This window comes from Microcaecilia unicolor, chromosome 4 (genome assembly GCF_901765095.1).
Source record: "Microcaecilia unicolor chromosome 4, aMicUni1.1, whole genome shotgun sequence".
NCBI lineage: Eukaryota > Metazoa > Chordata > Amphibia > Gymnophiona > Siphonopidae > Microcaecilia > Microcaecilia unicolor.
Window position 1 is genome coordinate 203,018,260 of NC_044034.1, and position 13,717 is coordinate 203,031,976.

At 49.6% G+C, this 13,717-nt stretch overlaps 1 protein-coding gene across 1 annotated transcript in view; it reads right to left on the reverse strand.

The window, feature by feature from the left end:
- IGHMBP2 (immunoglobulin mu DNA binding protein 2) overlaps positions 1-13,717 on the reverse strand; it is a 237,282-nt gene that overhangs the window by 210,390 nt on the left and 13,175 nt on the right. The window contains exons 2-3 of the mRNA XM_030201132.1: positions 9,792-9,961; positions 1,530-1,707 (exon numbers count right to left, since the gene is read on the reverse strand). Coding sequence (XP_030056992.1) covers positions 1,530-1,707; positions 9,792-9,961 — 348 coding nt within the window. The remainder of the gene's footprint in view (positions 1-1,529; positions 1,708-9,791; positions 9,962-13,717) is intronic.

Below are 13,717 nucleotides of genomic sequence, written 5' to 3' on the forward strand. Positions count from 1 at the left end.
TTTTCATCATGTATGCTTTATGCAGCAAAAGCACAAAATCCGGGGAGAAAATCTCACCCTGGGCACCCAAATCCTGTCCAGTGCTAGCCACTCCTGAAATAACCTCATCTCGAGGTGCCCCACCCGGCTCAGGTCTCTCCATGTCCACGGAGGCCGCGCCATGCGGTGTAAGCAAAATGGCGCCCGCTGCCAGCTCAGAGCGGGAAGAAACATCGCTCGCCATGCTCGGGCCGGCTCCTACGCCAATACAGCACGATTTACAGAGCCCTGCTGCTGATTTGCGCTTGCCACAAGTGGAACAGCGCTTTACATTGTCCGCAGCCATCGCCGAAAAACGGCGGTAAAATCCAAAATGGCGGTTTCGCGCCAAAATCACCCCGATCGCGGGCCCACCCCGGAGGAGTTGGAAAACACTCTTACCTCAAAGGATCTAGTGTACAACTACGATCCTGCTGAAAATCAGGTCAAAAACCTCTGTTCCAGCGTCTCTGCGTTTAAAAACGCGACGCGACTTTTTTTTTTTTTTTTTTTTAAGCTGTGAAGAAAGCAGAGGTATTGAAGACTCCGGAGGCTCAGATGAGTGGGAAAGGCAGGGAAAGGGCGAACCTATATGCCTGCATCCACTGTTGGTGGGTAAGGACAGAGAAAGCAAGGCAATATGTCCACATCCACAGAGGTATGGGTAAGGCAGGGAAAGGGCTAACCTATGTGCCTTTAAAGTGAAGCTGCTATAGCCTCCAACACCCCGGTTAACAACTGGCAAGCCAGGAACCACCTCCCGGCAGATTTTTCTGGAGCTCGAACAAGCTGCAGCCACCCTGCTAAGGGAGATAGAGAATACTGAAGAGGCAGTGGAGCTAGCTGGCCAAGAGGGCACTGTGAAAGTTTGAGTGCTCTCTATCTCCCCTGCTAGTTGATGGACATAACCCATCTGCTTGATGACAAGGAAATGGTGTTTTTCTGGTGGTTATCCAATAAACACCTATTTTAGGGGCCCTTTCACAGAGTGGCAGTAAGCCTAACGTGGGCTTACCGCTCGCTCTTTCAGGACTACCAACGGCCCAACGCGGTCGCTGACTGTAGTCCCGCCCTGAGCACGTGCCGTTTCCGGGGGAAAAAGAAAACCCATGGAATTGGCTTGCGATAACCTGGCGGTAATTGGGCATTGCTGCATACTGTTACCTCTGGGTTTGCGTGGGAGCCCTTATCGCCACTTCATTAGGTGGCGGTAAGGGCTCCCCGTTGCATGGCCATGCAGTAAGCGTTCTCTTACCGCTTAGCCATGTGTGCCTGTGGTCTTTTTACTCATTGCGGTAAAAAGGGCCCAGGTGCATGGGAAAAAACAGCCCCCACCGTTAGTGCAGAGCCCTTTTTCCTGCAACTTGGTAAAAGGACCCCTTACTTTCTTCACATCGGGGATATTTTATCTGTTAGAACCTAAAATCAGAAGCCATAAATATATGTTTGGCTGCTTACACAGCTTGGTAAGAAACACCAGTGCAAATAAAAGAAAACTGATTCTCCCTTACTTTTTTAGTCTTCTGTAGGTTACATCATTGGCTAATTTCAACAGTCTGTAAGCATTCTCTCGATCCACGTTCAGGCCTTCGTGCGATTCACTGAAGGCTACAGTGATGAACTTCTGTGTAATGTGAGTTACAATTCCTGTAGCGAGTTGCTCACTCTCATAAAGACCCACAATGTCACCTTAGGGAGATAAATAACATGATGTACTATTAGCTCAACAATATGCCACCATCAGATATGAAATAACATATACAGGTCAATCCTCCTACATCAATAACAACAAACGATTCAGAGGGTAATTTTGTAACAGATCACCTTTCTACAAAGAACAAGTACACATTTATTTTTTTCCCCAGACACATAGTTACTAAAGGGCACTAAGCAATTAAGATGTGAGTTAGCACGCACTGTTACTGCATAAACTCAGTAACTGTTACCACACTCACATGACAGTGCAGTAATTCACCCAAAAACAGCATGTCATGTTAGGGAGCAGACAGTGACCAGATTGAGGGCAGAAAATGGGCATACACTGCACATGGCTGTTAACACAAACTAAAGAACCTGATAAGCACACTCCCACTAACATACAGCCTTCTGCACTTATTGTGCATTAATTTTGCTGTTAAAGTGTAGTAACTGCAAAAACTTACCACACTTTCTTAAAAGGGTCCCTATGAGGCTCGTTTTTCAAAGCATATAGACTTACAAAGTTATGTAGAGGTGTAAGCACTTAGACATAGCGAATGCTACATACCTGTAGAAGGTATTCTCCGAGGACAGCAGGCTGATTGTTCTCACTGATGGGTGACATCCACGGCAGCCCCCTCCAATCGGAATCTTCACTAGCAAAGGCCTTTGCTAGTCCTCGCGCGCCGATGCGCATGCGCGGCCGTCTTCCCGCCCGAACCGGCTCGTGTTCGTCAGTCCCATATGTAGCAAGACAAAGACAAGGGAAGACACAACTCCAAAGGGGAGGCGGGCGGGTTTGTGAGAACAATCAGCCTGCTGTCCTCGGAGAATACCTTCTACAGGTATGTAGCATTCGCTTTCTCCAAGGACAAGCAGGCTGCTTGTTCTCACTGATGGGGTATCCCTAGCCCCCAGGCTCACTCAAAACAACAAACATGGGATCAAAAGAAATAAACATTTGGGCGGACTGTCTGTTGGGCTGTGTCCGCTCCAGATAGAAGGCCAATGCTCTTTTGCAGTCCAATGTGTGCAGCTGACGTTCAGCAGGGCAGGAATGAGGACAGGGGAAAAATATTGGCAAGACAATTGACTGGTTCAGATGGAACTCAGACACTACTTTCGGCAAGAACTTAGGGTGAGTGCGGAGGACTACTCTATTGTGATGAAACTTGGTATAAGGAGCATGAGCTACCAGGGCCTGAAGCTCACTGACTCTACGAGCTGAAGTAACTGCCACCAAGAAAATGACCTTCCAGGTCAAGTACTTCAGATGGCAGGAATTCAGTGGCTCAAAAGGAGGTTTCATCAGCTGGGTGAGAACGACATTGAGATCCCATGACACTGTAGGAGGCTTGACAGGGGGCTTTGACAAAAGCAAACCTCTCATGAAGCGAACAACTAAAGGCTGTCCTGAGATCGGATTACCTTCCACACGGTAATGGTATGCACTGATTGCGCTAAGGTGAACCCTTACAGAGTTGGTCTTGAGACCAGACTCAGACAAGTGCAGAAGGTATTCAAGCAGGGTCTGTGTAGGACAGGAGCGAGGATCTAAGGCCTTGCTGTCACACCAGACGGCAAACCTCCTCCATAGAAAGAAGTAACTCCTCTTAGTGGAATCTTTCCTGGAAGCAAGCAAGACACGGGAGACACCCTCCGACAGACCCAAAGAAGCAAAGTCTACGCTCTCAACACCCAGGCCGTGAGAGCCAGAGACTGGAGGTTGGGATGCAGAAGCGCCCCTTTGTTCTGGGTGATGAGGGTCGGAAAACACTCCAATCTCCACGGTTCTTCGGAGGACAACTCCAGAAGAAGAGGGAACCAGATCTGACGCGGCCAAAACGGAGCAATCAGAATCATGGTGCCTCGGTCTTGTTTGCGTTTCAACAAAGTCTTCCCCACCAGAGGTATGGGAGGATAAGCATACAGCAGGCCTTCCCCCCAATCCAGGAGGAAGGCATCCGATGCCAGTTGGCCGTGGGCCTGAAGTCTGGAACAGAACTGAGGGACCTTGTGGTTGGCTCGAGATGCAAAGAGATCTACCAAGGGGGTGCCCCACACCTGGAAGATCCGGCGCACTACTCTGGAGTTGAGCGACCACTCGTGAGGTTGCATAATCCTGCTCAACCTGTTGGCCAGACTGTTGTTTACGCCTGCCAGATATGTGGCTTGGAGCAGCATGCCGTAACGGCGAGCCCACAGCCACATGCTGACGGCCTCCTGACACAGGGGGCGAGATCCGGTGCCCCCCTGCTTGTTGATGTAATACATAGCAACCTGGTTGTCTGTCTGAATTTGGATAATTTGGTGGGACAGCCGATCTCTGAAAGCCTTCAGAGCGTTCCAGACCGCTCGCAACTCCAGGAGATTGATCTGTAGACCTTGTTCCTGGAGGGACCAGCTTCCCTGGGTGTGAAGCCCATCGACATGAGCTCCCCACCCCAGGAGAGGCGCATCCGTAGTCAGCACTTTTTGTGGCTGAGGAATTTGGAAAGGACGTCCCAAAGTCAAATTGGACCAAATCACCACTGCAGGGATTTGAGAAAACTCGTGGACAGGTTGATCACGTCCTCTAGATCCCCAGCAGCCTGAAACCACTGGGAAGCTAGGGTCCATTGAGCAGATCGCATGTGAAGACAGGCCATGGGAGTCACATGAACTGTGGAGGCCATGTGGCCCAGCAATCTCAACATCTGCCGAGCTGTGATCTGCTGGGACGCTCGCACCCGCGAGACGAGGGACAACAAGTTGTTGGCTCTCGTCTCTGGGAGATAGGCACGAGCCGTCCGAGAATCCAGCAGAGCTCCTATGAATTCGAGTCTTTGTACTGGGAGAAGGTGGGACTTTGGATAATTTATCACAAACCCCAGTAGCTCCAGGAGGCGAATAGTCATCTGCATGGACTGTAGAACTCCTGCCTCGGAGGTGTTCTTCACCAGCCAATCGTCGAGATAGGAGAACACGTGCACTCCCAGCCTGCGAAGCGCCGCTGCTACTACAGCCAGGCACTTCGTGAACACTCTGGGCACAGAGGAGAGCCCAAAGGGTAGCACACAGTACTGGAAGTGACGTGTGCCCAGCTGAAATCACAGATACTGCCTGTGAGCTGGCAGTATCGGGATGTGAGTGTAGGCGTCCTTCAAGTCCAGAGAGCATAGCCAATCGTTTTCCTGAATCATGGGAAGAAGGGTGCCCAGGGAAAGCATCCTGAACTTTTCTCGGACCAGATATTTGTTCAGGCCCCTTAGGTCTAGGATGGGACGCATCCCCCCTGTTTTCTTTTCCACAAGGAAGTACCTGGAATAGAATCCCAGCCCTTCTTCCCTGGATGGCACGGGCTCGACCGCATTGGCGCTGAGAAGGGCGGAGAGTTCCTCTGCAAGTACCTGCTTGTGCTGGAAGCTGTAGGACTGAGCTCCCGGTGGGCAATTTGGAGGCTTCGAGGCCAAATTGAGGGTGTATCCGTGCCGGACTATTTGAAGAACCCACCGGTCGGAGGTTATAAGAGGCCACCTTTGGTGAAAAACTTTCAACCTCCCCCCGACCGGCAGATCACCCGGCACGGACACGTTGATGTCGGCTATGCTCTGCTGAAGACAGTCAAAAGCTCATTCCCTGCTTTTGCTGGGGAGCCGTGGGGCCTTGCTGAGGCGCACGCTGCTGACGAGAGCGAGCGCGCTGGGGCTTAGCCCGGGCCACAGGCTGTCGAGAGGGAGGATTGTACCTACGCTTACCAGAAGAGTAGGGAACAGCCCTCCTTCCCCCATAAAAACGTCTACCTGAAGAGGTAGATGCTGAAGGCTGCCGGCGGGAGAACTTGTCGAAAGCGGTATCCCGCTGGTGGAGCTGTTCTACCACCTGTTCGACCTTTTCTCCAAAAATGTTGTCCGCTCGGCAAGGAGAGTCCACAATCCGCTGCTGGATCCTATTCTCCAGGTCGGAGGCACGCAGCCATGAGAGTCTGCGCATCACCACACCTTGAGCAGCGGCCCTGGACGCAACATCAAAGGTATCATATACCCCTCTGGCCAGGAATTTTCTGCACGCCTTCAGCTGCCTGACCACCTCCTGAAACGGCTTGGCTTGCTCAGGAGGGAGCTTGTCCACCAAGCCCGCCAACTGCCGCACATTGTTCCGCATATGGATGTTCGTGTAGAGCTGGTAAGACTGGATTTTGGCCACGAGCATAGAGGAATGATAGGCCTTTTTCCCAAAGGAGTCTAAGGTTCTGGAGTCTTTGCCCGGGGGCGCCGAAGCATGCTCCCTAGAACTCTTAGCCTTCTTTAGGGCCAGATCCACCACACCAGAGTCGTGAGGCAACTGAGTGCCAATCAGCTCTGGGTCCGCATGGATCCAATACTGGGATTCGATCTTCTTGGGAATGTGGGGATTAGTTAGAGGCTTGGTCCAGTTCGCCAGCAATGTCTTTTTTAGGATATGATGCATGGGTACTGTGGACGCTTCCTTAGGTGGAGAAGGATAGTCCAAGAGCTCAAACATTTCAGCCCTGGGCTCATCCTCCACAACCACCGGGAAGGGGATGGCCGTAGACATCTCCCGGACAAAGGCCGCGAAAGACAGACTCTCGGGAGGAGAAAGCTGCCTTTCAGTAGAGGGAGTGGGATCAGAAGGAAGGCCATCAGACTCCTCGTCAGAGAAATATCTGATGTCCTCCTTCTCCTCCCACGAGGCCTCACCATCGGTATCAAACATAAGTTCACGAACCTGTGTCTGAAGCCGTGCCTGACTCGACTCCGTGGAAACACGGCCATGGTAGGAGCGTTGAGAGGTGGACTCCCTCGCCAGCACCGGCGAAGCTTCCTCCGCCGACGTCGTCGGGGAGTCCGCCTGGGAGGCGGCCGTAGCCGGTACCACAAGTGGTACCGGGGACCTCACCTCGGGCAAGGGGCCCGCTGTCGCCTCACTCGACGGTACCGGTGGCACAAGCACCCCCGGTACCGGAGAAGGGCGCAACAGCTCTCCCAGAATCTCTGGAAGAACGGCCCGGAGACTCTCGTGCAGAGCGGCTGTGGAGAAAGACTGGGAAGCTGATGCAGGTGTCGAGGTCAGAGTCTGTTCCAGGCGATAAGGCGGTTCCGGGCTGTCCAAGGGGGAGCGCATCGACACCTCCTGAACAGAGGGTGAGCGGTCCTCCCGGTGCCGATGCCTACTGGGTGCAGACTGCCTCGGCGACCCAGAGCTCTTGGTACCGTGACGGGAAGGAGACCGGTGACGATGCTTCTTTGACTTCTTCAAGCGAAGCATGTCACCGGAGCTTCCCGGTACCGACGAGGAGGACGTAGAATCCAACCGTCGCTTCCTCGGGGCCGAGGCCAAAGAAGGTCGGTCTCGGGGGGGCCTGTACCGCAGGAGCCCTCAGGGTAGGGGGAGACCCACCCGAAGGCTCACCGCCACCAGCAGGGGAATGGACAGCCCTCACCTGCATTCCAGACGAAGCACCACCGTCCGACGACATCAGCAACAGCGAAGGCCTCGGTACCACCGACGTCGACGCAGCCTTTCGATGCCTCGGTACCGACGATGCAGGAGGTTGGATCCTTGATGCAGTCGATGCCAAGGTCGATGACTTCGATGCTGTCGACGCCGATGCGCTCGGTGCATCCTGTGCTGTTGTCGTTGAAGAGCCCGAGAACAACGCGTTCCACTGGGCCAATCTCGCTACCTGAGTCCGCTTTTTCAAAAGAGCGCAAAGACTACAGGCCTGCGGGCGGTGCCCAGCCCCGAGACACTGAAGACACGACGCGTGCCTATCAGTGAGCGAGATTAACCGGGCGCACTGGGTGCACTTCTTGAAGCCGCTGGAAGACTTAGATGAGATAGGCGGAAAAATCACGCCGGCGAAATCAAAATTCGCGATGATGACGGAAGGCACCAAAAAGAAGGGAGAAAAAACCCGTACCGAGGCCAAAAAGGCCAGTCCCGAAAGTGAAAGGAAACTTACGCGGGGCAAAAGCTGGAAGCACGGGAAAGGGGTAAAGACCGTAAAGGTCCTTCTTTTTTTTTTTAGCGAAAATCGCGAAGACGCGCGAGGTCAACTTGAGGGGCACGAAACGGCGGCAAAACACGACCGTCCCGAGCGCGGACAAAAGAAGACTGACGAACACGAGCCAGTTCGGGCGGGAAGACGGCCGCGCATGCGCGGTGCGCATCGGCGCGCGAGGGCTAGCAAAGGCGTTTGCTAGTGAAGATTCCGATTGGAGGGGGCTGCCGTGGACGTCACCCATCAGTGAGAACAAGCAGCCTGCTTGTCCTCGGAGAAACAAAGTTACACAGAGGAGCATTTTCGATATGACGTCTAAGTCCAACTTTGGACATTTTGCTAAAAACATCCAAAATTCAAGTGGGGGAATATAACCATTTTCATAACAGGAAAAAGTTTTTTTTTTTTTTTATCGAAAATGGCTATTTGCTAGTTGTTTTTGTGCTCTGTGTTTATATTTTTGGTCCATTTTCAAAAAAAAAAAAAAAATCCAAGTAAAAAGTGTACAAAATCAAGCCATTGAGATGTAGGAGAAGCCTGCATTCTTAGTAGACTGGCCACACAGACATCCCAGGAGAGCAATGGGGCATTCTAGGGGGTACTGCAGTGGACTTCAAATAAATGCTCCCAGGTACACATCTCATCGTTGCTCCCTTATCTTGTCTGCTGAGCCCCCCCAAAACCCACTACCCCCAACTGCACACCACTACAATAGCCCTTATGGGTGAAGGGGGCAACCTAAATGTAGGTATAGTGGATTTCTGGTTAGTTTTGGAGTGTGGTAGCCGTGTTAGTCCGCTCTTAAGGTTATCAATAGAAACCAAACAAAATAAAACATGGAAAAGAAAATAAGATGATACCTTTTTTATTGGACATAACTTAATACATTTCTTGATTAGCTTTCGAAGGTTGCCCTTCTTCCTTCTTTCTTGCAAAAACATCCACATCGTTATTTTCAAAACACATTTTTAAGATGTTTTTCTATGCACTTTGTCTGCAGTGTGTCCAAATCACAAGGGGGCAGGAATTGGGCGCTCTCACAACTTGAACATTTTTCTGCCATAATGGAGCAAATTAAAAACGTCCAGGGCTAAAAGTTGGACATTTTGGTCTGGAATCATTTCTGGTTTCAAAATTGCCATGTTCACAACTGGATTTTTGAATGTTTTTTGCAAAATGTCCAAAATTGGATTTAGACATTATACGTCATATCAAAAATGCCCTTCCATATGTACTCCAGTAGATGGGAAGTATGATCAGTACCAGGCAGACTTCTGCAGTCTGCACCCCAAAATTGGCATGGAGAAATGGAGATTACGTATGCCAGTGTTTAATCACAAAGAAGTGGAACCTGCATTGAATGCCAGATTTTATTTACTGCATTTGTATCCCACATTTTCCCACCTTTTTGCAGGCTCAATGTGGCTTACATTATGCCGTAATGGCGATTGCCATTTCCGGAATGAGAAATACAAAGTGGCATTGCATTAAAGTTCATAAATGTTAAAGTAAGTTATGTAATCAGCTCATTTCAGGCGTGAGAAGTACGGAGGTATTGCGTTAATGTTCCTTAGTGACAGATTGATTGAAGCAATCAGGTATAGACAGTTTGGTTTTGTCTGGTTCTGGTAGAGTTTGTTGTCAGATATTTAGGATGGGTCATTGTGGTATGTCTTTTTGAACAGGTTGGTCTTTAGTCATTTTCAGAAGGTTGTTAGGTTGCGCATTGTTTTTATGGCATTTGGTAGTGCATTCCATAGTCATGTGCTGATGTAGGAGAAGCTGGATGCATAAACTCTGTCCACCATGTTGGGCAGACTGGATAGACCGTGCACTGGTCTTTATCTGCTGACTTTTACTATGTTACTATATTACTTTGTACCCATCTCAAGTTTCAAGTAATAGAGCGTGCTTATTGTTGCATTGAAATTTGGTACAGAGCCTATGAGTTAAGAGTACAAGTGTTCAATTTGAAAACTGCCCCCTTCTTTGAGAACCTTCTAAATTAAAATTCAAATAAAAATATCCAGAATGAAATTTAAGATCACCTGTAGAGCAGGATAAGACATACCTGGTCCAAAGCTGTTACTGGGCAGTAATGCCTCACAATCATATTTTCTAGGGTTAAAAGTTACAAGAAGTTTCCCGTAAAGCCCTGTTCTTTGACTGGCTACTTGTAGTTTTAGCAGACAGACTCCTCGGCGCTGGAGTTCTTTCAAACAGATGCTTTCTTGCCACCGCCTGTAATGTATAGGCATCAAAACTATTAGAGCTGCACTGTTACTTTATGGTAGTGGTTCTCCAGCCAGTCCTTGGCACAGCCAGCCAATCAGGTCTTCAGAATATACACCATAAATATGTATGAGAGATTTGCATATAATGTAACCAATGAATGTCTCTCTCCTGCATATTAATTATGCTTATCCTGAAAAGCCAACTAGCAGGGTGCATCTTTAGGACTGGGTTGAGAAACTCTGCTTTATGACAAAAGTCAGAAAATTTGCAAGTCAAGGAGAAAGGGTAAGACAGACTTTCGTTAGCTGATAACTTGTCAAATGCTTTCAGAAATAAACATGTCAATGTTCCATTATTAAACAACAGCAAATATAGTGATTACTTGACAAAATTATATCATTTCTCTCATCATATATTCTTTTTTTAGGAAGTGTGAACGGGAGGGAGAAGCAGTCCAGCTGTCTTCTGCTCTTTGGGTTCACAGCCTAATCAGAATGAAGGTTAGAATCCAGCACTATGAACCTTTATTTGCAATATCTGGAACTCTTTCCCCTATTTTATATTAATTCCCAGCTCATCTAACTCATTCATTACAGAGTGTTGAAACAATTTTGGTTTCAGCCAGGTACTTGTGACCTGACTTGGCCACTGTTTGGAAAACAAAATACTGGGCTATATGGACCACTGATCTGACCCAGTATGGATATTCTTATGTTCTTATGAGACAGTCCTTGGCCAAAAGGCCATGCAACAAGGCTCCTTCCAGGACCCTGCAATCATGCACCTTAAAATCCAGTATTAGGCATTACTGCCAAAATGACTGAGACTCTCTCAGTCCTAGAAGCAATGGATGCTACGTCTGTGGTACCCCAAGCCCAGACCAGTCCATCAAACCCATGCATCACAGGGTCATCCTCTAGTGTAGAACCTGACAATTCCCAAACTCCAGGTCATAAGAGCATCCAGGACAATGGCGTAGCCAGACCTAGTATTTTGGAAGGGCCCAGAGCTGGCACTCCACAGCCCCCCCCCCCCCCCCCCCCCAGAGATATTAAAAAATTATAGATTTATTCACCTACCCCATATCAACATCTCTCCTCCTTCATGGTGTCCCGGCATCTGCCTGCCTGTTGCTGAATCCTGTCCCTCCCTTATGTACCATACAGGCATCCCAGGTGCCTGCAGTGATTCTATTATTGCTGCCTGCGCCGGCCCTGCAGGCTTCCATCGGCCGGGTCCCGCCAGATAGGAAATGATGAAAGCGAGGGCGGGATCCGGCCGATGGAAGCCTGTAGGGCCGGCGCAGAGAGCAATAATTGAATCACTGCAGGTGCCGGGAATGCCTGTAAGGTACACCAGGGAGGGACGAGTTCAGCGTTCGGCAGGCAGATACCAGGATGCCGTGGAGAAGGAGAGATGTTGATGTGGGGTCCCACCGCTGGGTAGGCCAGAGCCAAGAATGAGTGGGCCTGAGCCCACCCATAGCTACACCACTGATCCAGGAATTTTACTGTGGCACCCACTTCCTCTTCCTGGAAACACCACTTATTTATAGTCAGGACCTGCACCAAATGTATGTTTGAAAGTCTGAGCCATGTGGTACCTGAACTCCCACACTGATTTTGTGCTAGCTGATATTCAAAATGATTTAACTGGCCAGAAATGTCCGCTGACTGGTTAAATCACTTGCTCAAGGCTATCCACTAATCTTCAGCACTTAACTGGTTACTGCCACTGAAAATTAGCAGTTAGCACCTAAGTGAAAACCGGCTACTTTGGGGGTGAAGTCAGCACTTAACTGGCCAGGGTAACCGCATAAAACGCAGTCCTATCTTTATGTGGCAACATATAGCTGGTTAAGTTCTGAATATCGCCTTAACCGGCTATATATTAGTCAGCGCTGCATAAACCAGATATTTGATGCCGAAGCCCAGACATGGCCCGGCATTGAATATCCAGAAATAACGCCAGCGGCAGACAGCAAAATGCTCCTTGCTGCCAGCTGGATATTTACTCTGTGGTTTCTAGTCTTGCAAGATTGTGAAACCAGCTAAAAGATCACACAGTGGGGCAATGTCTCCAAATGGGATAGTTTTTGTGCATAGCATGACAGTAATGAACTCCACTCCTAAGCCAAGGTATGGATGTTTTTCTCAGTCTCTCAAATTTACTGATAATGCTTGCCATACTATTTGCATTGTGCCAAACAGAGTTTCCTTGTGGATTTCATAAGATGTTACATGTATAGGCAATTTATGCAGGTGTGCTTGGAAATTATTTTTAACTAGTAAAAGGCCCGTTTCTGACACAAATGAAACGGGCGCTAGCAAGGTTTTCCTCGGTGTATGTTTTAGAGAGTGTGTGTGTGTGTGAGAGTGACTGTGTGAGAGAGAGAAAGTGACTGTGCGCAAGTGTGTGTGTGTGACAGAGAGAGAGAGTGAGACTAGGTGCGAGTGTGTCTGTGAGAATGACAGTGTGTGCGAGTGCATATGTGAGACACAGTGAGAGAGAGAGTGTTTCACACAGATACAGTGTGTGTGAGAGAGAGCGAGTGTGAGAGCATGTGTGCGATACACAGACTCTTTGTGAGACCGAGAGTGTATGAGACCAAGAGTTTGCAGAACCCCCTCCCCCTCTACTTCCCCCCCTCTACCCCTGTCCGAGTTCCAGAACCCCCTCCCACTTCTTCCCATTCCCCACTTCCCTTCCCCCCCCCTCCGAGTTCCAGGACCCCCCTCCCCTTCCAGTGGATTTCCAGTAATCCCCTCCCCCCTCTGTTTCAGGACCCCCTTCCCCCCTCTGTCGTTTCAGGACACCCCCTTTGTAGTTTCAGGACCCCTCTCCCACTCCCCACCTGTCTGGCCCTCCCCTTCGTAAGAGCTGGCTGCTTAAAAGTTTTTACCTCCTGCACGCAGGGACGCCGCTTCCGACAGCTTTTTCTTTCGCTTGTGTTTCAGCTGTTCCTGTGGTCCCACCCTCAAGGGCGGGAGCACAGGAACAGCTGAAACAGAAGCGAAAGAAAAAGCTGACGGAAGCAGCGTCCCTGCGTGCAGGAGGTAAAAACTTTTAAGCAGCCAGCTCTTACGAAGGGGAGGGCCAGAGAGGGGTGGAGTGGGAGGAGGGTCCTGAAACGACAGAAGGGGGGGTGTTTGCGGCGCCATTATCGTCGACGGAGCTCCTTCAGCAGCACTACCAGTAATTCTCACCTCCAACGTGCTTTCTTGCCTGGGACCGTGGCTCCCTCGGAGTTGGTCTGCTAGGGTCACGTCATAATGCGGCCAGTGACGTCAGTCTGATCTACCTTCCTGACCAACCGAGGGAGCCACGGTCCCAGGCAGGTCAGAACGTTGGAGGTGAGAATTATTATATAGGATAAGGCCTGTGGCACCCAAAACTATGGGAAATATTTCTATATACTTATGTCACATTTTCTTGCTCTCAGACTGCATTTCTTAATACTTGAAATTCTTTTCTCACTACACAATTCACAGAGTAATCACTTGGGACTGACACTCTATAACCAATGCTATTCTGGTGATTTTCTCTTTTCAAAACAGTCCACAAAATGGCACAAAGAACAGATGGATGTTTGGGGGGGGGGGGGGGGGAAGGTTTTTTCACAAAAACGTCCAATTCGCTATTTGAAACTCATTTTAAAGACTTTTTCTATGCAGTTTGTCTAAATCTCAAGGGGGCACGTTGGAGGTGTGTTTTGGGCAAAACTAGGGCGGGCTTACGATTTGGATGTTTTTCTGCAATAAT